The sequence below is a fragment of the Xenopus laevis genome, chromosome 9_10S (assembly GCF_017654675.1).
Source record: "Xenopus laevis strain J_2021 chromosome 9_10S, Xenopus_laevis_v10.1, whole genome shotgun sequence".
Taxonomy (NCBI): domain Eukaryota; kingdom Metazoa; phylum Chordata; class Amphibia; order Anura; family Pipidae; genus Xenopus; species Xenopus laevis.
In genome coordinates, this window is record NC_054388.1 from 77,629,346 (window position 1) to 77,653,652 (window position 24,307).

The following is a 24,307-nucleotide window of genomic DNA, read 5'->3' on the forward strand; positions in this document are numbered from 1 at the left end:
AATGATGGTTGGTCCCAATGTTATTAATAGAGAAAAAAGATAGATATATAGATAGGCCGGTATTTTTTTCCAAAAAAGGTGACAACCCTATGGGCCACTGACCCCCAATCCTACTCTGTCTATGTAAGATCATTACTGTGACTGATTTAGCAAAATAAACACAAAATTAAAAATACTTTTTTCCTTTAGGTCAAAATGGCAGAAAGGGCTTTGACGGGGGAAGGTATTACTGGCAACAAGCAGACAAGTCTTCTATTAGTATCCTGCCACAGAGTAGGAGCTTTGAGTGGAAAATGTAAAAGACCCCTGAATAAATTAAACGCTGAGGTGGCTAACGCGAAAAAACAAACACGAAAGAACAGTCGTTTTTTCTTTATTTGTTCTCTAACAAAAGCGGTAGGTACAAATAGAAAAGCGCACACACACACACAGACATTGCGGAAACTCGTCACGCCCACAAGGCGGATACGTCATGCGTCATTGCGTTTACGTTTACATAGCAGTCCTGACGCCTGTGTCGCGAGATGAGACTTGCGGCGGGATTTTCTGTAAGACAGGAGTCTGCGGTTCAAAGTTTTGCGGGAGGTGTAAGTAGCAACGTGAGACTGCGGGCTGTGTTAGGAGAAGCGGGGCTGTATGAATAACATTAAACTGGTGTGGTTTAGTCTGCGGCACTGATTAAATGGAATCACAGAGGCATAAGGAATGGCTTTCTCTAAGTTAAAACTCTTGACAGCGGCAGCCGCGCTTAAAGGGACACTTGTCTTATTCTAAGAAACGTTTCACTTCTTTATTATTACATTTTTATAGTTCTTGAATAATTCCCTTCCCCTGCCAGCCAAACATTGCCACTCCATGGAGCTACAGTCCATTGCTATTCTTACTTTTTACAACTCATTCCTCTATTTAGGCCAGGTCTGGCTATTGGAACCACTGCATGGTTGCTAAGGTAAATTGCACGTTAGCAACCAGACAAGTTGAAGCTGAAATTCCAGATTTATGTATTGCTGAACAAAATCCGACGTCATTTTAAAAAATATAAACAGTAATCAGTTTTAACAAGGTATTTGCTAAACAGACCTCTTGACAGAGTCATTAGGGCCATTGATTGGTCCTGGTTACATGACGGGCTGCACCACTGGACATTTAGAATTAAATTGAAGGTGTCCAGGAGAGTTTATGCAGGTTTAAAAATCCTTTTGTGGTGAGGACCACACGAATGAGGCCTGATGCTCTGAAATCCCTGTCATTGAACGGGTCTTCCAATGTATGCTTTCCTTTAGTTAGGATCAAATATATGGCACTGTTTTATTATTACAGAGAAAAGGCCCATCTTTCTTTTTAAAAATGTAGTCCCTATAAAAGAAAATCTTGTAAGCAAGATTATATCCCAAATTGGATTCAGGGCAACAAATTTACCTATCAGAATTGTACTTGTTTTGTGCCAAGGTTTATGTAAAACTAATAATAATGGATCTTTGCCCTACAGAACGTCAAACATGAGCCATGAAGCTCACAATGGCACTAAGCTTTTCAAGGTACAGTTTACTCCCGATGAAGAAGTCTTAGAACACATCACTGATAAACAAGGTAGGAACACTGAAGTCTTGTATATTGTTAATAAACATTAAAAGTAAAGTATTGCGATCATAAAACCCTGCTGTTGTCTCACATCACACATTATTGGCTGTTGCATATAAGTGCAGACCAAGATACTGCCCCTCCACGTGTATCTGTGTCTTTTTATGCCTGCACTTTGCAGACACATGGGGGCACATTCACCAAGCTCGGGTGAATGAGTAGAGGGAAAAAAATTCGAATTTTGAGTAGTATTTTGTGCTCCTCGACTATCGAATTGGCGTAAATTCGCCTGAGTAGAATGATTCGAATCGATCGAGCGCTTAAACGCTGCGAATATTCGCCCATTCGATAGTCGAAGTACTTTCTCTTTTAAAAATCATTCGACTGCCTACTTCGCCAGATTAAACCTACCGAATTGCTTTAAAAGCCTATGGGAATGTCCCATAGGCTTGTTTACTAAGTTTTTGATCGAATAAAAAGGCATGCGATCGATCATTCGATCAAATGAAAATCCTTCGATCGAATATTCGATCGTGCGACTATACGCCGGGCGAATATTCGCCCATTCGACTATTCGCACAAATTCCCTATTCGATTCTATTCCCCAGTCGAATTTCGAGGGATTTAACCCCTCGAAATTCGACCGTTGATACATCTGCCCCATGGAGTCGATTTTGTCAGAGAAAAGCATGAGTATGCATTATGCCACTAAAATCCACTCCATGTGTCTGCACACAGGCCAACTCAGTGCCTCTGAGTGGAGACACAGAAGAGCACAGATGCAAGTGAAGGGCTATTTGTTGACCTGTACTTATATGCAGTCCAAGAAACAGGCCAGTTTGGCATTAGCCATCATTTTCTAGAGCAGCAGCATTCCTTTAGGGCATAATATGATAGTGATGCTAATTGATTTCTGTGAAAAATGTCTTTTTCAGGCAGGTGATTCCCACTCCTATATAACTGTAAGAAGGGATGATTGATAATGAACATATTTACCTTGTGCTGACTTCACTGGTGAAAAAATTAAAGTTGCTAAAAACTAGTATTACTAGTCTAGTTTGGAATAGTAATCCTGTGTTTCTCATGCCTACTACTGCAAAATGAGCCTCAGACCTTATCTGGCTTCTCTGATGTATGGTCTTTGTTTGTTTCAGGGGTTACTCCACAGAGTAATACTGCAGCTCAGAGAATTGTCGCTGTAAAGAACATAATTAAAAATGACGATTTACACGTAGACGAGGCAACTCCAGAATCTTGGAGGGAACAAAATTACGTGGATGTTTTAGGAGTGGATACAGAAGGTACTTCTAAGTGACTGATCTGATTCTATCCTTTTCTAGAATCGTAACCGATATTTATGGTCTTTTTGATTTTCACTTATAGATACCTTGCAAAATGGACCGGGCACAGGAGGAGGGGATGTGTATTCTTTCTACACAATTAAACGCTCTAACAAAATGGCACAGCTTGGTAAGCTCTAATGTTGCTTTCTGATACCTACTTGTTCTGCTCTGTGGTACTTTTTCTTTGTATTATGCACCCCCATAAAGTGGTACCGTTATGGAAGTGAAGTATGAAATACCAGATCAGGAGGTATTTCATTGCAGTGAAAAAGAAAAAAAAACACTTTATGTATATCAAAAGTGTTAGATTATTCACACAGTCTATACCATAAATGCAGCAAAATCACAAGTGAGACTATCCTGGTAGTGTTTGAAATTCTGTACTTCAGGTGAAAAAAGGTGTAGTTGGTCCTCAAGCCTAAATTGTATGTTTTAACTATTAGAATACATGTTCTGTAGCTGATCCTAATATTAAAATCTACACATTACTGGAGTGTGGATCTATGATGTACTCTATGTAATTGTTACTATGGAATACAAAACAACTTGAGAAGAGGTTTTATTTTTTTCCTCTCTAGGCTTTATTTTTTGTGAAGACTACCAGTAGTGATATGATTATGTACAGCAGTAGGCCATATTTTCAGAGAAAAGCTACTCTGAGAAATGTGAAACTGTCTGACCTGGTTTTCTCATAGTGTATGTGCTTTAAACTTGCTAAATCTATAAATCTATATTGGCTGTTTTGGTCCCAGAGTCTGTATATAAATGTGTTTCAAACAGATAGATAGCCCCACTTTTTCATATTGAAAATGTATGATGACACCATAATGCTCTAAAGTAGACAGGCTTATTAATTAATACAGATAGAAAAAAAAGTATCCCCATAATGGATAGAAGTTCTTTCTATGCTTGTGAGTGTCTACATAAGATGTATGCCGATTTTCATTCTGGTGCAAGAGCATTTTTATATTACTCAGGAACATTAAAAATTCCAGTGTAAAAGCATTATCAGTCTTTTCTTGTGCTTCACAGTAGTACCATTTATAATCTACAGTGATAAAGAAAATTCTTTATCATTGGAAAGAAGTATACTGGTGCAGTGCATTGCCCTTGACTGGGGCGGGAGCGTAACTTTGCATAGAACTGTTTTACCTGTAGATTGGTTTATTAGCCCTGAAGACTTAAAGGGCTGAGCAACTTTTTTTTTTGTATATAATAGCTGCTGAAATGTCAAACTAGAGCGTTACTGAGAAAATTAAAACAAAGCAAGACCCAAAAAATTAAAATGAAGACCACTTACAGATGGTGTCAGAATATCACTGTCTACATCATAATAAATGTAATTAAAAGGCAAACTAGCTCTTTAAACAAAAACAGTTCTTGGTTGGACATCCCCTCTAAAGATCATAGCGCACATGGCACTTTTCAGATGCCATAAAAATAGCTTGAATGGGATGCCTGGAAACACTATTACAGATGAAAAAATTAAACGTAAAATTTCGGTACAGTTATGGAAACTGTTATCCAGAATTCTTGGGAGGCTTTCCAGGTAATGGATCTTTCCATAATTTGGATCATCTTATCCTAAATCCAGTAAAATATCTTGTAAACATTTAGTGAACTCAATTAGCTGGTTCTGCTTCCAATGAAGATTAATGATATCTTAGTTTGGATCAAGTACAATGTACTGTTTTATTATTACAGAGAAAAGGAAATCATTTTTAAAAATGTGGGTTATTTGGATTAAATGGAGTCTCTGGGACACAGCCTTTCTGTAATTCGGTGCTTTCTGGATAACAGGTTTCCGGATAACTGATCCCATTCCGGTATCTAAAAGCTTTTGAATTCATAAAGAAGTCAATGGGAAGTTGTCCTGGGCAAAATCTAAGCTATATTGTTGTAGTTTTTGATTTTCTTATTATAAGAATGGGGCTTGAATATTTAAATGGCATATTTAAATTTCTTATTATATTTTTTGTACAATATTTATATCATATAAATATCTAAACAACTTAAAGCATTTTAAAGAAAAATGATTTCAAAGATATTTTTAGTGTAGGGTTTATTTAGTAATATTAGAGAACAGTCATATTCTTGCAAGGCACTATATGTAAAAAAAAATGCATGTGTAAACAGAATTGACACTAAACTAGCTTTACAAACCTTCTACTGCTACTTCACTGGTTTAGCAGCAGTAGTTTCTATTTAAAAAAAAAAACACTGACAACTGTTAACTTTTATAAGACTTTAAATGAAATATAATGATTTTCTTTGCTTACAGCTACTGAAATGGCCAGAACTCCTGCAAAGACAGTGAGCTTCTCTGTATCAGACAATCCAGAAGAAGCAGTCAGCCCTCCTGCCAACAGTAAGAGTATGTCAGGGTTGTCAGTATATCCAACTTCTAAAGTGGTTTGCATTGCTTTCTCCACATTGGTATTTTTAAATCTAATTTAATCTAATTTTATCTTTTTAAACATCTTTTAACTTTAGAACAGACTGCAAACAAAACTCCTTCTAAGGTGAGTAAAATATTTGTAATTTGCACATAATGTAAAGCAGTGGTCCTAATCATTAGGACATTTTGATGTTATCCACCGCAGGTGTAGGTGGCCTTACATAGTTTTTTAAACCTGCCTGTTGGTCAATGTAAATCTTCCAGCAATGTAGGTATTACACTACTATGTGCAGTAATACAGTTTCCCGTGTTTGAGGGATACTTTGCTGCTATGACATTTTTAGTAAAGGATATTCTTTCATATGTAGGGTCTAAGTATAGGTTTCTCTGGTGTTTCGGAGCCTGTGTTGCAATAAGTAGCTACCATTAGTAAATAAAACTCATTGGTGTGTTTGTTACATTCCTGGAACCCTCATGGCTGTGGAAGCAGTTATATTTATATTTTCCTTAGTGACACAGAGCTCCACAAGCAGTGGGAAGACTTACAGGAAGACCATCTCCTATACAATTAATTGCATGCAAATAATTCTCAGTCTTTTAAATTATTTCCTTTTTCTCTGTAATAATAAACATACCTTGTACTTGATGGCAACTAAGCTTTGTAAAACCTTATTGGTGGCAAAACTATCCTGGTGTGTTAATTTAATGTTTAATGGGGTTGTTCACCTTTTAGATTAAGTTCTAGTATGATGTAGAGAGTGATACTCTGAGACAATTTGCAATTGGTTTTCATTTTTAATTATGTGTGGTTTTTGAGTTATTTAGATTTTTATTACAGCAATCTAGGGTCCAAATTACCCTAGCAACCATGCATCAATTTGGATGACAGATTGCAGTATTAATAGGAACTGGCATGAATAGAAAGATGAGTAATAAAAAGTACCAATAACAATACATTTGTAGCCTTACAGAGAATTTGATTTTTAGATGAGGTCAGTGACCCCATTATGAAGCTGGAAAGTCAGGACATAGTTCAAAGCTATATATAAAAAAAATAAAAAAGAAACAATGAAGCCCAATTTAAAAGTTGATTAGGATTGGCCATTCTATAACACACTAAAAGTTAACTTAAAGGTGAACCACCCCTTTAATTGTTTTTTTAGCAAACTTAAGTTTTGGTGATTATGAAATCAAAAATATGGAATGATTCCTTATCTGGAAAATCTCTGGTCCAAGATTTCCAGATAATAGATGCTATACCTGTATTGGTTATGTTTTTGCCACCTTGCTACAAAGGGCTGACGCAATGGAATGCAATAGAATGCAGGAAGAATGTGTATTCAAGGGGAGTAACATGTTGCAAACTCATTCTATACATCCTTGAATAAGGACCTTCTTATAGTATTAATTCTTCATTTAAAGAGAGGAAATGCGTTCAATTTCAAGTTTGTCAGACAATAAATTTCTGGCTATGTTGCTGTTCTAATCAAAATGTTCTTGCTGCTATTGTTTTTTCTTTGCAATATAAGTTTAGTGTCAAAAATAGTCAAATAATAAAGGACAAAGTCATTGATCCGAAAAGATCTGTTATACGGAAAACCCCAGGTCCCGTGCATTCTAGATAGCAGGTCTCATTCCTGTACTACTAAATTGGCCAGCTTCAAGGTTGCTTTAGATGTCTCTGTTTTTTTTGTATTTGTAGCTAAACTTGCCCTTGAACTAATGTAAATTTTCTTTCTACCTATGAAAACATAAAAACAAATACACAGTTGTTTGGCAGCAGTAGAGACCCCTATGCACCTAGCACAGAAAAGGTTCTTCTTCAGAAGCTAATAAACAAATTTTGAATACCGATAAAATGTTATTTTTTAGGGAAGAAAAAATGAATTCATATCCACAACACCTCACAGGCTAAGAAAGCGGCTGTCAGGTACCGTATTTTGTTTAAATGACTTGTTCCTATATACAGTCATATGAAAAAGTTTTTGTTTATCATTGGCTGAGCTTTCAAAGTAGCAACTTCCTTTTAATTTATAACATGCCTTATAGAAACAGTAGTATTTCAGAAGTGACATAAAGTTTATTGGATTAACAGAAAATATGCAATATGCATCATAACAGAGATATTACATCAATACTTAGTTGAACCTCCTTTTGCAAATGTAACAGCCTCTAGACGCCTCCTATAGCCTTTGATGAGTGTCTGGATTCTGGATGGCGGTATTTTTGACCATATCATTGACCTATCATTCCACAGATTTTCCATGATATTCAAGTCGGGGGACTGTGACGGCCATTCAAAAATATTGTACTTGTCCCTCTGCATAAATGCCTTTGTAGATTTCCAAGTGTGTTTAGGGTCATTGTCTTGTTGGAATATCCAACCCCTGCGTAATGTCAACTTTGTTACTGATGCTTGAACATTATCCTGAAGAATTTGTTGATATTTGGTTAAATTCACCCGACCCTCGAGTTTAACAAGGGCCCCAGTCCCTGAACTAGCCACACAGCCCCACAGCATGATGGAACCTCCACCAAATTTGACTTGAATTTGATTTGAGATAGCTTTGTGTAGCCTTCCCCTAAATCATGAAACTGAACAATCTTTGTTTTCAGATCTTTTGAGAGTTGCTTTAAGGATCCCATGCTGTCACTCTTCAGAGGAGAGTCAAACAGAAGCACAACTTGCAATTGGTCACCTTAAATACATTTTGTCATAATTGGACACACCTGCCTATGAAGTTTAAGGCTTATCGAGCTAATCCAACCAATTTGGTGTTGCCAGTACTGAGCAGTTACATGCATTCAAATTAGCAAAATGACAAGGGTAGCCAAACTTTTGCACAGCCAGTTTATCACTTTTGATTTAATGTCATACAACTGAATACTGCTTCACTAAAAAACTTCAGAAAACACCCCAGTACTCCGATTTTTTTTCTTAAATTTTTAGCAGCAGAATGGTAAAAAAAAAAACCTGCATATGTTCTCTGTTCAACGCAAAAGTCTTAAGGGCAGATTTATCAAAGGTTGAATTCCGAAGTTATGTGAATTTGTTTGAATGCACTCGCAACTCGAATGGGAGGTTATTTATGGAAAACTCGAAAGTCTAATATTCAATCCAATACGAACTAGAACTGTTTCCAGGGTCGAGATTCGATAAATCTCACATTCAGATTCGAGTTGGTGATTTAAAATTAATTTAAAAAATATATCGAGATTTAGAATTTACCATTCAAACCTTAATAAATCCGCCCCTAATGTTGGTCCAGAGAAAAACAAACTTTTTTTGCCGTTATTCAAGGGCAGTGCATATTGCTCCTATTAAAATTTCATTATCGTAGAAGATCTTTTGCTAATCCATAATTGAGGTCTTATGTAATGTAAATCTGCCATGACAGCCTTCCCAGCTGAGCTTTTCATAACTTGTTTATATTAAGGAAAGGAGAATGCCCATTAAATCCTGATTATATGTGTGTGTGTGTATATATAGATATAGCTATATAGCTAGCTAAGCAAAATATTTAGGCACGTATATAGATAGATAGATAGATAGACAGAAAAAGCTGAAGCACACCAGGATTTTCTTTAAAAAGATAAAGCTTTTATTACATCAACGTTTCGGCCCTCGCATGGAGCCTTTATCAAGATACAAACTTACACAAGTGAAAGGTTTTTAAAGACTCACCCAGCTAACACCCACCACCCAAACACACCCACAATGCAGGTGGACGAAATAATCAATTAGTGAACATTTTCTTTAGTGTGGCTAGATTTCATACCAGATGCAATCTGAAAGACAAAATTTATAATACCCTAAGTGCTAAAAGGTTATAACATGCATAAATATGCAGAAAGTGCTGAATAATATATATTAAAATCTCATAAAAATTCAGTTAAAAAAGTTTTTTTATGTTAAATATAAAAACAAAGAATGGTAATGAACTGAATGCAGAAAATATTTAATACTGAATCTTATTAATATTCAAGTTAAACCTGAACCTGTTATCTCTTATCCAAAAAAGGGGAAAAGGAACAATATTCGTTTAAACCACGTGGAGCTACAGTATCTAATGTTCTAATCCAGTAAACCTCTTTTTGAAGTAGCAACCGGTCCCAGTCACCTGCCCTATTGGGTTCAGGTACCAAGTCTATGCCCATAAATTTTAAGGTGGGAAGGCCGTGTCCCTTTAATAGGAAATGTTTAGGTAATGGTAGATCGGATTTACCGGTTTCTATGGCCCTTTTAATTGAAGATCTATGGTTACCCATTCTCTCAGGTAAAGTGTTTTGGGTCTTCCCAACATAAATTAAGCCGCAAGGGCATGTTATGATGTAAATTACGTGGGTTGTTGTGCATGTAATGCGATGTTTAATGCGTATTTCCTTTCCAGTGTGGGGATGTCTAAAGGAATTTCCTGATGTCATTTGTCTACATGTAATGCAACCTGCACACTTAAAACACCCTTTCTTCAATTTAGTAAGAATGCCCCCTTGTGAATCATAACACTGAACAGGGTCAGTTTTCACAAGTAAATCTCTCAGATTAGAACCACGTTTGTATCCCCATAATGGTCTTTCCTTCACTTTATTGGCTAAATGTTTGTCACTTTGTAAAATGGGCCAATAACTATCCACAATGCTCCTCACTGCAGATGACCCTGTGGTATAGGCCTTCCCACCTTAAAATTTATGGGCATAGACTTGGTACCTGAACCCAATAGGGGATCTGGCATTTAACCTTCTTTTATGTAAGAGGTCAGTAATCCACAGTTTCATTCTGACGTTTGGAGATATGGCTCAGTTATATTATTCTTCATAATGTTTTTGAAACATTTTATTTTAAAAGCTTATAACCTAGCCAATGTGTATACATATCTTATAACAGTTTACGCTACATTCAGTCCTCATTTATCATTTCTACAATTATGTATTTTTAGAGATCCTGTGTCCAAAAGAGCCTCATTTCTATTTGCTTATTTTATAATTTGACGTAGAGCATTTTATGTTGGCACTGCTAGCTGGATTACTGGATTTCTGAATGCCAAATGCCTGTAGGCCAGCCATTAAACACATGCAGTCTCTATATGCTTAGTAGCCATTCCCATGCAAGATAATCAACAGGAAGACTGTCTGCTCTTGTTTTCAGAGAATTTATCAAAATACATCAAGCTTCTGCCCTCCTGCTCTGAAATGAAATTCTATTTATTAATACCAATATGTATAAAGCTGTTAGGCCCAACAGGAACTCCCCAAATGTTCTATCCACCATTTCAAAACTATTTATTTTAAAGAAATGAGTATTAATATATTTAGATATGCAGTTGCGTTAATTTTTTTAGTACATCAGTCTTATTATATAGCCCCATTTAAATACATTTTTAAAATATACTTGCTGTCATTTACAAGCAAGTAGCAAAGACTAGTTCATTTGGAGTTTGCAGCAATGTAAAATTATTTTATATCACTCTCTATGGAAATCATCTGTCTCTCAGCCCCCAGTCAGCCGTCTGATAGTGAAAGTGATTACTCCGCCTCCAACTCTGATGAGGAGCTGGAAGAAAAATCTTCTGCAGCTAAAACACCAAGCAAAGTGTCCCAGACTCCAGGCAAGACACCATCAAAGAAAGGAAAGAAGAATACTGCTGTAAGTCTAAGTGTCTAAGCCTATGGCACAAATATAATTTCTCTGCCAGCATATATGTGTGTGTATATGTATGTGTATATATATATATATATATATATATATATATATATATATATATATATATATTCATATTGTGTTGCAAATAGTTCACTTTTAGAAAGCTCTTTTGCCTTCAGCTATGTGGAACCACGATGGGATCCAACGTTGCCCTGTCATATGTCAATGCCTTTATGGCTAGGCTGAAGAACTGTATATATATATATATAGATATATAGATATATAGATATATATATATATATATATTGTTTGTTTGGCCTGGTGGAGATACATTGATGATATTCTTATATTGTGGCGGGGTGGCGTTTACTCCCTCCAGTGGTTCCACTGTAGAATTAATGAGTTACATCCCTCCATTCCGTTTTCACTTGATCTCCAAAGCATGCACTTTTTAGTTGTTTTGGTGTATACGATTTAAGACAGTTTGTGTACTTCATTATATACAAAGCCTACTGACTGGAACCAGATTCTACATTATACCAGGCAGCACCCACCCCATACAAAAAGGTCAATCCCTGTGAGTCAGCTCTCAGAGATTGGTGAGTGAGACCCAAGAGAAAGCTATTCAGGAGCAAGCCATGTGTTAAAAATTTTGAGAGAAGGGATATCCAGATAGAGTAATTTTTCAGGACCAATCGTATACCATTTGTATATTTGCTACGTATGTCTATATCAACACCATTTATTCTAATATTCAAGCATTGCAGTATAAACCTACAATGTGTATAAGATCTATACCAAAGCATGCCCTGTTTTGGGGGACCCAAAAAACGTAATACAGACTTGTTTAGGCACCTAAACAACTGCAAAACAAATATGTCTACTTCCTGCTCTTTAGAGACCTGTGAAATGGCTTCTTTAGTTGCTGCTTTATGGATTGTGCATAAAAGTTTATGTTTGACCCTTTTTTCTGGCATTTGCAGAGCAACCTAGTAGAAGAATATTTTGAGGCACACAGCAGTTCAAAGGTTCTCACATCAGACAGAACTTTGCAGAGGCTACAGACACCAAAATTAGACCAGGTATGTAAAGCTCACTTTGTCTTGCTGACCTATAAAGTGGCAGGTATATATATTCTTGCATATAAAACCTCATTTTAGCAGTGGCCACAGCACAAAATTGAGATTTTGATTTTATTGGGATACCAAATATTTTTTAGACTTTAGTTCTCCTTTAAAAGAGAGCATCATAACAGATGCTGATTAGAGGCTATTTGAGAACAGTATTTAAGGTACTGTGACTGAACAGGTGATAGGATGGAGTTTTGGGAATGCTGTTAACTGGACAAGCACTTTAGTAAGAATGGCCACAAACTGACCACCGTATAATACCAGGCAGCTCCACTCCACCCTCCTGTTTCTGTATTTATTTCTGTATCATCTCTGCTTCTGAGACGGCATTTCCCATTTACCGAATTACCAGTATATTCCTCCTCCTTGAACAATGTTGTGCGGGCAGCAGAGCATCCTGCCTGCGTCTAGTTTCTGACATCTAGGGGGCTATTTACTAAAACTCAAACTTTTCTCATTATTTTTTTTAAAACATTTGATCAAACACTCAACCACAATTTTACCTTATTTATCAATAAAATAACCTGAAAAATTTGGTGCGGGAAACAACTATAAAATCGTGGAAAAAATTCTAATTGTACAACTTTTTTGGATTTTCCCGTTTAAAACACCAAGCAGAAGTAGTATCCCAGTTATTAATTTTCTGCTAATTATAAAAACCAAGAACTGGCATGATTTCTCTATAATCTAGAGCTTCTTTGACCGCTACAAAAGTATATGTGTGTGTCCACAGGAAACTCTTCGGAAGCTTCTTGATCAGACTCCCTCAGCATTTGCTGATGAACTGCATAGAATAAGCAAGAAGCATGAGGCTCTGTTCTACAAATGGATGCTGCAGCTGCAGTATGTGTTGGTTTATCTTCTGCCTTAACCCTTACACCTCAGACTCACTGCTATCATCTTGGATTTCTCTTTGGACATTTCATCCAACCAATTAAAATAAAGGTCTATTGGTTGTGGAAATGCTTCATTTAGAAGACATTACGGTTCAAATTTTAGTTTTGTCTGCAGACGTACAAGATTCCTTTCAGTGAAAAGAGAAGAGTGTTACTGCAACACACAGCTTCATATCTTGCAGTAACTTTTAAACAAAGTATTTCCAAGGCACAGCATGTTTACGTTTAAGAGAAACATTTTACGAATTTTCATGAGTGGTGATGCTTCCCCTTCTAAAGAAGAACTAAACCCTAAAAATGAATATGACCAGAAATGCCATACTTTATATACCAAGCTTAATGCACTAGTCTAAAAGTTCAGCGCCTCTATAACAGTAATTATCCAGGCCTATAAAATGTCACAGCAGTTCCCCATCTTAGATTTTGTTAGGACATGCTCATTGACATACTCAGTGTGCTCAGCTATTGAGAAGCAAAACTTAGGGGTTGTTGCAAATCATCAAGTAGAAAATGAGGTTTATCATAGAAGCTGATGCTATAGGACTGATATTGCCAATTGCGCTGGTTTTAGAGTTGCCATATAATGCAGATATGAATTATTCACTAACTACCCTTATATTGTGACTTTTAGATTTTATATATACTGTATATTGTGAGTTTGCCCCCTAAGCTCATATAACTGACAGTAGCGCACAGCATGTGCAGTAAATCGGTATGAAAGAAGATGGGGAGCTACTGGGGGCATTTTTGGAGGCACAGGTCTTCACCCTTCTTTGCTAATATTTAGTTGTCCTTTAAAAAATATTTTCCCTTGTTTCACTTCGTTTCATTTTTACATTCCTAAATTATTATTCCACGTCAATGCTCATATTTTAAATACAAAAATCCACAAAGGGGTGGTTCAGCTTTGAGTTAACTTTTAATATGTTGCAGAATGGTTAATTCTAAGCAACTTTTCAATTGACCTTCATTATTTATTTTTTATAGTTTTTGAATAATTTGCCTTCTTTTTCTGACTCTTTCCAGCTTTCAAATGGGGGTCTTTTCTAAAATGAGATCTGAAGAATTGTAGAACAATGGAATAAACAGCTTTAAAGCAGTACTTTCAGACTGCAATTTTTTATTTATTTTAGCAGTGTAAAACACACACTACATGTTTTGGGTAAAGACCCTTTTTTGGGTAAAGACCTTGATAAAGGGTCTTTACCCGAAACATGTAGTGTGTGTTTTACACTGCTAAAATTAATAAAAAATTGCAGTCTGAAAGTACTGCTTTAAAGCTGTTTATTCCATTGTTCTACAATTCTTCAGATCATATTAGGGGTTGCACAGACTCCTGGAATTTTTACAGCTATATGAACTTTCTATTGGTTACGTTACAGCCAGAATCCTGTTTACTTTTCTAAAATGAGTACTGGCCTGTGGTACAGATTCAGCAATTCTATTCACTAGATAGAGGGTGTCTAACATTTAGGCACCACACAATTGTATAGTGCTCTCCATGTCATTTAAAGGCTCTACTTTCCTTCCATGTGCTTTGTCCGTGTACTGTTAATATAATATTTTATTTTATAGCTTGGGGTTCAATATTATCCTCTTTGGCCTTGGCTCCAAACAAAGCTTGATTGAGAAGTTTCGCACATCTCTGCTTCAGGATTCTCTTCATATCGTTATTAATGGATTTTTCCCTAGTATTACAGCAAAATCTGTGAGTGGATCTTTTAATGAATAAGCTCTTGATTATACTAAATCATATTATCCACACAAGTCATTGGTCTAATCCAAGATAACTTAATGTACAGTTTATGACTGTATTTACGACTCTCACTGTACAGGCTCTGAAGAACAGGGAAAGGCCAAATCTCAGAGCAAGTATGCCAACACCTCTTTCCAGTAAGCATTCATTCATGGGCAACCCCAAGTCATGTGGAGAAAGGATGGATCTCCATCCAGCATTTATTGTACTAAGTTTGAGCCCTATTTCTTCAGGTTTGTGAGGAGTCACACCTGGTAGAACTTAAAGGGATCCTGTCATCGTAAAACATGTTTTTTTCCAAAACGCATCAGTTAATAGTGCTACTCCAGCAGAATTCTGCACTGAAATCCATTTCTCAAAAGAGGAAACAGATTTTTTTATATTCAATTTTGAAATCTGACATGGGGCTAGACATTTTGTCAATTTCCCAGCTGCCCCCAGTCATGTAACTTGTGCCTGCACTTTAGGAGAGAAATGCTTTCTGGCAGGCTACTGTTTTTCCTTCTCAATGTGACTGAATGTGTCTCAGTGGGACATGGGTTTTTACTATTAATTGCTGTTCTTAGATCTACCAGGCAGCTGTTATCTTGTGTTAGGGAGCTGCTATCTGGTTACCTTCCCATTGTTCTTTTGTTTGGCTGCTGGGGGGGGGGAAAGGGAGGGGGGTGATATCACTCCAACTTGCAGTACAGCAGTAAAGAGTGATTGAAGTTTATCAGAGCACAAGTCACATGACTTGGGGCAGCTGGGAAATTGACAATATGTCTAGCCCCATGTCAGATTTCAAAGTTGAATATAAAAAAAATCTGTTTGCTCTTTTGAGAAATGGATTTCAGTGCAGAATTCTGCTGGAGCAGCACTATTAACTGATTCATTTTGAAAAAAAAATTGTCTCCCATGATAGTATCCCTTTGAATTTGATGAGCCGGTCACTGTAACTCACTTATAGAAAGGAGAAAAGTTTGCTATTTGTTTAGCGCTTTCTCAAAAGGACAAATGCTAAACTAGTGAACACCCCTGACTATTTACATACTGCCCTCCATTTAGGTTAAAGGTGAATTAATTGTATGTTGGCAGTTCTTGTACTTGGATAGTCTCTGATATGGTAGTTTTCTAACAATTTCTCAAGAGCCCACAAGGAGCGCTAACAGACTGAGCCTAGGGTCTTGCTATCCCTTAAAGGGATTGTTCAGTGTAAAAGTAAAAACTAGGTAAATAGACCTTTGTTCTGACCTGCGCACACAGTTTTTAAAAATGCACACACAAAATAATCTTTTTTTCACAATTAGCCAAGAAGAGATTAGAGAGAACATTGCTCCAGAATGTTGCCTGGTATAGTGGAAAGGAGAGTGACAACAGGCCATTAATCCTAAACTATACAATATATCACTGCAGCCTTTTAAATGCAGTTTTTTTTTGTTTTTAGAAAAAAGGGCATGTTTTCTTGGGAAATGGAAAATCTGTTTATATTGTCTTAGGTGTTTTATTTTTCTTCATTATTTATTTTCTTCCACCTTTGCAGATTTTAAACTCCATCACAGAGGAAGCATTAGGTCATCCTGGGGCATTTCGCAGCCCCTTAGATCAAATGGACTTCATTTTACAACGATTTAAAGACGGTAATAGGAAGAAGTGTCAATGTAATGTAATTATCTGTAGTCTGTATGATATTCAGTGGTACAACAGTCAAAATATACTTACTGAACTCTTTTTCTGTGGTCCTTGGACACCTTTGTTTAAGCCATGATACGCATCCACAGATGGGTTGTGTGTGTGATCAGGCTTTGCTGGATCCCTGCTCTTTAACTAAAACAGGGTCTCTTACTCACACCTGATCATCCCATTGACTGAAAACACCAGACTCTGCTTTTACCTTCAAATTATATGATAATCCTAAGGATTGCCTACTTTTGTCATATGCAGATGTTATTGGATCATTTGGTTTACTACGTTTTCTTCAGCTATTTTAAAGGACCAGTAACGTCAAAAATTTTTACAAAAAAATCCGTTAGAATACAACGAAAAAAAACCACCAACACAAATTAAAATTTAAAATAGCAAAGCCTTTATTAAGAAATAACTTACAGAAACTCCACTTCCTGTCCTCTTCATAAACGGCGAAAGGGCGACCATCCATCTGCAGCGCTCGATTTCTCCTCCTGGCTATACACTGACAGCGTGTCCTCTGCCCCATCGCCTTCTCCAGCTCTTCTTCATCTAACAGCAGTATGAAGGCGATGTCTCCTGCTCCTCCGCTCCAGGAATGCAGCCCTGACTGCCGACCCTGTGCCCACTCTGTCACTGTCAAGGCAGCTGAAACAAAGCAGCCGCAAAAGAATGCGTCCAACACTGAGCCGGCAACCCCAGGAGGACGAGCTTATTTGGTGAGCCGTGCTGCTCCCCGCCTGCAGCTGCTGCTGCTCCCTCTGTCAAACTGCTGTTGGGCTGCTGAAGGCTGAATCGTGAAGCGGCAGGATTTGGGGGGGACAGCCTTTCGCCCTGGAGCGGTGCAGACGCAGCCTCCTAATACACTCAATGCGGACCTGCCAGGGTTGTATGATTTACTTTTATTTACTCCTCCTGCCGGCTCAGTGTTGGACGCATTCTTTTGCGGCTGCTTTGTTTCAGCTGCCTTGACAGTGACGGAGTGGGCAAGGGGTCGGCAGTCAGGGCTGCATTCCTGGAGCGGAGGAGCAGGAGACATCGCCTTCATACTGCTGTTAGATGAAGAAGAGCTGGAGAAGGCGATCGGGCAGAGGACACGCTGTCCGTGTATAGCCAGGAGGAGAAATCGAGCGCTGCAGATGGATGGTCGCCCTTTCGCCGTTTATGAAGAGGACAGGAAGTGGAGTTTCTGTAAGTTATTTCTTAATAAAGGCTTTGCTATTTTAAATTTTAATTTGTGTTGGTGTTTTTTTTTCGTTGTATTCTAACGCATTTTTTTGTAAAAATTTTTGACGTTACTGGTCCTTTAAGGACTTGCTTGAAAATCAGATGTTTTAGGTCAGATTAAAATATAGAAAATGTAAAGGGTATGTAAGATTCATGTTATGCCTCCATGCAAATAAGTGTTTAGTCTTCATTTTAGAGTGTTATAGTTTTACTGAGAAACCTTTAATTTGTAGGGCTCTTGGCCTAGATTGACATTCCAAGCAACAACACTGAGCACATGGTATATTAATGTCGCTATGCCTAGAAACGGCTGAATTAAGCAATTTTTATTCAAGAGATTGGAATGTTATTATATTGATCGTGGTCTGGGGAGCACAGAAAAAATAAAGTGAAATTGAGGTACTAAAGGTGTGCAGATATTGATTGTGTGAATACCCTTGGTCTACAACTCCAGGATATGTATCAGAATATATATTTGATAGAGCCCAACTGAAAATGATGGTTCTGGAATGAGAGGGGTATACTGTATGTATGAAACAGATATAATTGGATAGCTGCAATTCTTCTGTAGATAAACAGACCGGGCATTCAAAATCAGGATTTCGATAGAAATGTATTGAACTGCCTGTCAATAAAAATGGCAATAGAGACCTAAAGTAGCAAAAGTGAATGTTTTTATTTATTTATTTTGTACCTTATATATGGCCGATAAAGAGGTGCAAAATAGGCGTGGAAATATTTGCAAAGGTTTTGTTAGAATGTTATTCACATTGCTTAGCTAGGCTCCACAGCAAAAAAAGTTTGATATATAAATATATATAACTATATATTATATAAATGGATACATAAATACATACTGTGTAGAGATTTTGCAAGTAATGGATAGGGATAACGGATTCTTTAAAGCAAATACACTTGTTTTAAATAACATCAGCCCATACAATAACTTTTTTTCCCCCACAGATCCCTCACTAGAACTTTATCTTCTTATTCATAACCTGGACAGTCAGATGTTACGAGGGGAGAAATGTCAGCAGGTCCTTGGTCAATTGGCTTCTATTCCTAACCTTCATCTTCTTGCATCAGTAGATCACATAAATGCTCCTCTTAGTAAGTGTTTGACCTTAAATATAATCAAAACTTGCAAACTGCTCGTTTTACATTCATTCATGGTTATGGTAACTTAAAGTCAGGGCGGGATTTACACAGGGGCAGCACTAGGCCCACTGTCATTTGTAGCCCCCGTTCTCTCCCCTTCGTTTGTGCACATGCGCACATTTTCATCACTGGGTCCGAAGCACTGGGGATTGGCGCATGGGAAATGTAAAAAACTTATAGTATTTTTTCTGCCCATATCCAGTGCTTCCCAAACAATGCGGATATGGTTGGGCAGCATGCCACCCCCTAAAATCCTGCAACCCTAGGCCCGGGCCTTTTCACTAATCCAGGCCTTAAAGTTAATTTAAACTCTACAGATAGACCGCATATATTACTGGTATAGGAGCCATGAGAAAAGCCATAAGGAATGTAAACATTCAACTAAATACTGGTATATGTATGTGTGTGTATATATATATATATATATATATATATATATATATATATATATATATATATATATATATATATATATATATATATATATATATATATATATATATATATATATATATATATATATATATATATATATATATATATAAAATCAAATTTCTATTGAAAGCAGTCAGACTGTTTGCACATTCTTAACTCCTGGCTCTGAATCCTGAAATAATGTTGCAAGCTGATTAACAAGCCTGGAGGAGCACCAACTATTGTATTAAATGAGATGTAAAGTTAAATCGAAACATATCAAACATTGAACTGAAAAAGTGTTTGGAAGGTGAACAACCCCTTTAAGCGATTCAGATAGAATCCCTAAAAATAAGCAACTTTCCAATAAACAAACTTTATTTTATTCTTACTGTTGCTGAAATAATCTATTTTCCTCTGCAGCCACAGACAGCCTCAATCAGCTTCTTTTCTGCTGTAACCCAGTCCCTCTCCTACTGCTCAGTCCTATGTGTGCAGCAGGAGCCAATCAGAGGCAAGCATGCTGGCTGCTGCCTGTCTGTTTTCTGTTTCAACTGAGAGATAAGGACGGCTGGTGACCGCCTAAAGCTGGCTATAGACATTTTTTGAACAGCTGAAGTAGGGTTGACTGAGGCTGACTATTTAGAGCCGAAGACACCATGTTATATTCACAACAGTAAGAATAAAGTAAAGCATGTGTATTGCAAAGCTGCTTGTTTTTATGGATTCTATCAGAATCCCTTAACTTAACTTGACTTTCAGAGTCAGACCTAGGGAACAGAATGGATTATGGATTCTTTTTACTGCAATTCCATTTATAAGTGACTTAAAATCCACTGACATTTCTTATTTAATATATAACAGTAAGTTGCTTAAAATTACATTTTCTTTTATTATGCATAAAATGTTTTTAGGTGGAAGACTCTTTTTAATATGCATGGTAAGGTTATTAAACAGCCAGTTGGCTTGGTCTATGGGATACAAATTTGTAGATATAGAAAGTGTCAGTCTCGCTAGACTTGGCTCTGGGACGCTGCTCATTGGTCTATAAGGCCAATGTACATATTTGTGGAGGTAGAATTGTTAACATGATCTCAAGCATATTTCAGTTCATTTGTCACATTGTAACATGAGCAGTTTGGGAGTAAAGTGACATTTTCTACTGTTTCTCACATTTTAGACCTGTGCCAGTGTGGACGAGACGATAAAAGTTGAAGTTTAGATATGTTCATAAATGTCTCCGTTACAAGGAGATTATATAGAATATAATACTAGTATATATGTACATTTATGTTGTACTATAAATCCAGATAACAGTACAGGTTTCTGTATCAAATGATCACAACAATTCCTGTTTTTGTTCTAAATTCCAAGACAAGATGATGCCACAATTCTCATTTTAAAATGTTTTCTGCCTCCTTTTCAGTGTGGGATCAGTCGAAGCAAAGTTTGTATAATTGGCTGTGGTATGAAACAACCACGTTCGGCTCCTATATAGAAGAGACATCATATGAGAATTCACTTCTTGTAAAGCGCTCCGGAGCATTGGCCCTCAGTTCTCTCACACATGTTCTCCGCAGCCTTACTCCTAATGCCAGGTATTTGTAATACTACAGTTGTGCAATACGGCATACATATTCCTATATATTATTAAATCACTGAATGAATAACTATCCTTTTTTTTTTCTTTAGGGGCATTTTCCGGCTATTGGCAGAGTATCAGATGGCCAACAAGGACAATCCTTCATATACAGGTATTTTTTTTTTATCATTATATTTTGCAGTTATATTGCTGTTTTGAACTTCTTGTGGCTGAATATATTTTTAAATGCCAAATGCATCAGTTTATCCACGCTGAATCTCCTCTGCCACTTTCCTGCCCAGAATGCCAGTATATTTAGCTACACATATTGGATATAATGAATTGATCCACATAGTTTTGTGTCATTGGCAAAGACAGGTACATTGCTTACAATTGCCTCCCACAAGTCCTGAATGAACAAATGTGAATAAAAGTGGATCTATACTATGGGATATAAGAAAAAAAAATCTGAAATCTAAATAGATAAAAACTAGATATAAGTTGCTAAGCTTTCTCTAAAATGTCTTATCTTGCATTTGTGTAGGTCTGTCATTTCAGGATTTTTATCAGCAATGTCGAGAAGCCTTCCTTGTCAATAGTGACTTGACACTAAGGGCTCAGCTTACAGAATTCCGAGACCACAAACTCATCAGGACAAAAAAAGTGTGTCTTTTTTTCTTTTTCTTGAGATTGACTTGAAGTTCTGCAGTTATATCACCCCATAAATATGTATTGGTTGCCTTCTGATACTATTTTATCGCTTGCTTTGTGGTACCAACTCCAATTGTAAATCCCAAGCATCTTAGTAAATATCATGAAAATGTAGGCAGCCCCCCGTGATTATAACCACTTACCTGATACTCCCCAGTGATTATAACCACTTACCTGATACTCCCCAGTGATTATAACCACTTACCTGATACTCCCCATTGATTATAACCACTTAACTGATACTCCCCAGTGATTATAACCACTTACCTGATACTCCCCAGTGTTTATAACCACTTACCTGATACTCCCCAGTGATTATAACCACTTACCTGATACTCCCCAGTGTTTATAACCACTTACCTGATACTCCCCAGTGATTATAACCACTTATTTGATACCCTGCGCCAGTGCTTCTGTTTGCTGAGACTGTATCAGCTCAGAGTACTTCTGTAGGAGCAATACAGAGTTCATTCTTCATGTGCACATGAGCAGTAGAGTGAAAATTAGAACTTAAAGCAAAAAAAAAAAAGCCATCCTTTTCAATCTACTGTGCATGCGCTGGCCTAGAATAACAGAAGAATGAAATCGCAGAATAAGTTGATCGCTGCATGGGGCTCTCACTGAAGTCCCCCAGACATATGCAGTTTTTGGCAATCAGAAGCATGGGCCAAGGGTTTTAGGTAAGCCGTTCTAGTTAAAGGGGTGGGTGCCTTACATTTGAAATCCCCAGCGATTATAACTTTACTTCCCCTCTAAAGTGACGCTGACACTTTCCTATGAAAATAGATAAGAATGTGCCAGTAATAACTGAATGAAGCCCGGGCCACAGATTCTGCCTTCATCATCAGATGCTTCAGTCACGTTCGAGTCCTGGAAGTGGTAAATAGCACAGTCCTGGGGCAGTTTTGTTGAAAGGGAAAATGGTGGCCATTCATTCCTATTAATGCTGACACATTTATATCAATTCTAGCAATACACCAGTATTACTGGAAGCACACTGTCCATTGTCTTCATCCTTCTAAAAGTGGAATTATTTTGTATATGGCAGTGTGACTAAAGTGTAGATAAGAATACTGATGGATGAAGTGTTGGGCTAGATCAGGAGTCAGAATTATTCAAATCAGATGGCACTCACGCTGCAAATGTGCTACTTTTGATGTATTAAGATCTCCACATAATGTTTCGGGGGTCAACTTCCTTTCTCAAGTGTTCTTACATAAGAAAGGGGGTTGACCCCCCGAAACGTTGTGTGGAGAACTTAATAAATCAAAAGTAAGCACATTTTACAGTGAGTGCCATCTGATTTCAATAATTTTGGGTTTTATACGGAATTCCTGAGCAGCAGAGTTTCCAGAACCATTCACAGAACTGGGATTTGCATTATAGTATCTAATTGTAGATCAGGAGTCTATAACCTTATATTTTCTTTTCTTCCTGTGAGTCACATTCACATGTTAAGAGAGTTTGGGAGCAATAAAAGCATGAAAAATGTCCCTGGGGATTCCAGGGCTGTTATTTGCTATTTGCTTGCCTTATGTGAACTGACAGGCTACAGGGGGCTCTGTTTAGTGCTACTACTGTTTTTTATGCAACCAAATCTTACATCAAAGTCTAGAATTCAAAAAAAAGCACCTGCTTTGACAGCAACATCAAAAGGGCAACATGTTGCTCACGATTCACTGGTTGGGGATCACTGGACTAGGTGTTTAAAGGGTGCAGTGAGTTTAGGTAACAGGTTTGTGATATAAAAGGGATACAATTCCACACAACCAGAATAAAGGCAAAACCCATTCAGCCAAGTACAGTTTTATTTTTATGGCTAATACAAGAGTTTTATTACTCTCTGCCATAAGGTAAGGGCCTAGCATCCCCAACGCTTACAAACCAGAATAAAACGTTGTAACTGTTGAGGCAACTCTTACTCGACTATGAAGGAAGCCTTATGCCACTGTTTGCGAGTCTGATAGAAAGCACTAAGTCACGCTAGTATAGCCTCACTGGGCAACTATACTAGCGTATATATAGTTCATATCTTGCAGTTATGTCATATTTCCTCTCTGCACTCGGCACTTGCAGTGTAGACTTTTTGCACTGACCTGCTGAACAACATTTGCCATTTTTGAACAAATCCGTGTTTATACTATTCACTTCACTTTTGCCTTGCTCTTGTTATTCATGTACCATTGTTGTCAATTACCAGGGCATGGATGGAGTGGAGTATTTACTTATTCCTTTAGACTTGGGAACCTTGACAGATTTCTTGGAGATGGAAGACAAAGACACTTGATGGTTATCTGGTTGTCCTCTGCAAGTCCGTTAAAAGACCTTTTCAGTAAATATGAATATTTGTTTCCAAAAGGGGTCCAACATGAAAAATGATTTTGGATAACTGCCCTTTATGAGCCACGTGTCAGAGAATTAAAAATAAAATATTCTGTTAGAGAGTTGCCTATATTGGATGTACATTTGACTATGACACCAGCTAAAGATTGTATTTCTCAACTGTGTAAGAAAAGCCTTTTTTTTTTTACTATTAGTAACTTAATGAAGTCAAATAAATAAATATTTTCAGCTATTAATCATTTGTTTCTTGCTTGAAAGGAAGCAAAGGCTGAGGGAAAGAATGGCTGCAGTCAGGTGGTGAAAGGGCTAAAAATAAAGCAGAGAAACATCTAATTGTGTATCTAACACAGGGGTTCCCAAGACATCAATCGCGTTCTACCAGTTGATCAATTCAAAGTTCCTGGTAGACCGCGACCGTTCCTTTAAATGTGCACACAGGCAAAGCTCTACCGTTGCTCGCAC

The 24,307-nt window shown here is 37.2% G+C and overlaps 1 protein-coding gene across 4 annotated transcripts; it reads left to right on the forward strand.

Annotated features, from left to right (window-relative positions):
* The first annotated feature begins 433 nt into the window (after nucleotides 1-433).
* Nucleotides 434-24,081, forward strand: orc2.S (origin recognition complex subunit 2 S homeolog). Of its 4 annotated transcripts, none has more exons than XM_018237285.2 (17): nucleotides 434-587; nucleotides 1,490-1,590; nucleotides 2,736-2,882; nucleotides 2,965-3,051; nucleotides 5,206-5,298; nucleotides 5,418-5,446; nucleotides 7,195-7,252; nucleotides 10,815-10,966; nucleotides 11,947-12,045; nucleotides 12,827-12,936; nucleotides 14,565-14,697; nucleotides 16,268-16,364; nucleotides 18,601-18,747; nucleotides 20,636-20,807; nucleotides 20,902-20,963; nucleotides 21,336-21,454; nucleotides 23,703-24,081. In XM_018237285.2, the coding sequence occupies exons 2-17, from the start codon at nucleotides 1,500-1,502 to the stop codon at nucleotides 23,787-23,789; spliced, it is 1,683 nt and encodes a 560-aa protein (XP_018092774.1). In that variant the 5' UTR covers nucleotides 434-587; nucleotides 1,490-1,499; the 3' UTR covers nucleotides 23,790-24,081.
* The last annotated feature ends 226 nt before the right edge of the window (nucleotides 24,082-24,307 follow it).

Coding starts and splice junctions, on each gene's coding strand:
- orc2.S (XM_018237285.2), top strand. CDS start 1,500: ATGAGCCATGAAGCTCACAATGGCACTAAGCTTTTCAAGGTACAGTTT. Junction 14,698..16,267: donor CTAGTATTACAGCAAAATCT/GTGAGTGGATCT, acceptor CCACCTTTGCAG/ATTTTAAACTCCATCACAGA. Junction 20,964..21,335: donor GGACAATCCTTCATATACAG/GTATTTTTTTTT, acceptor GCATTTGTGTAG/GTCTGTCATTTCAGGATTTT.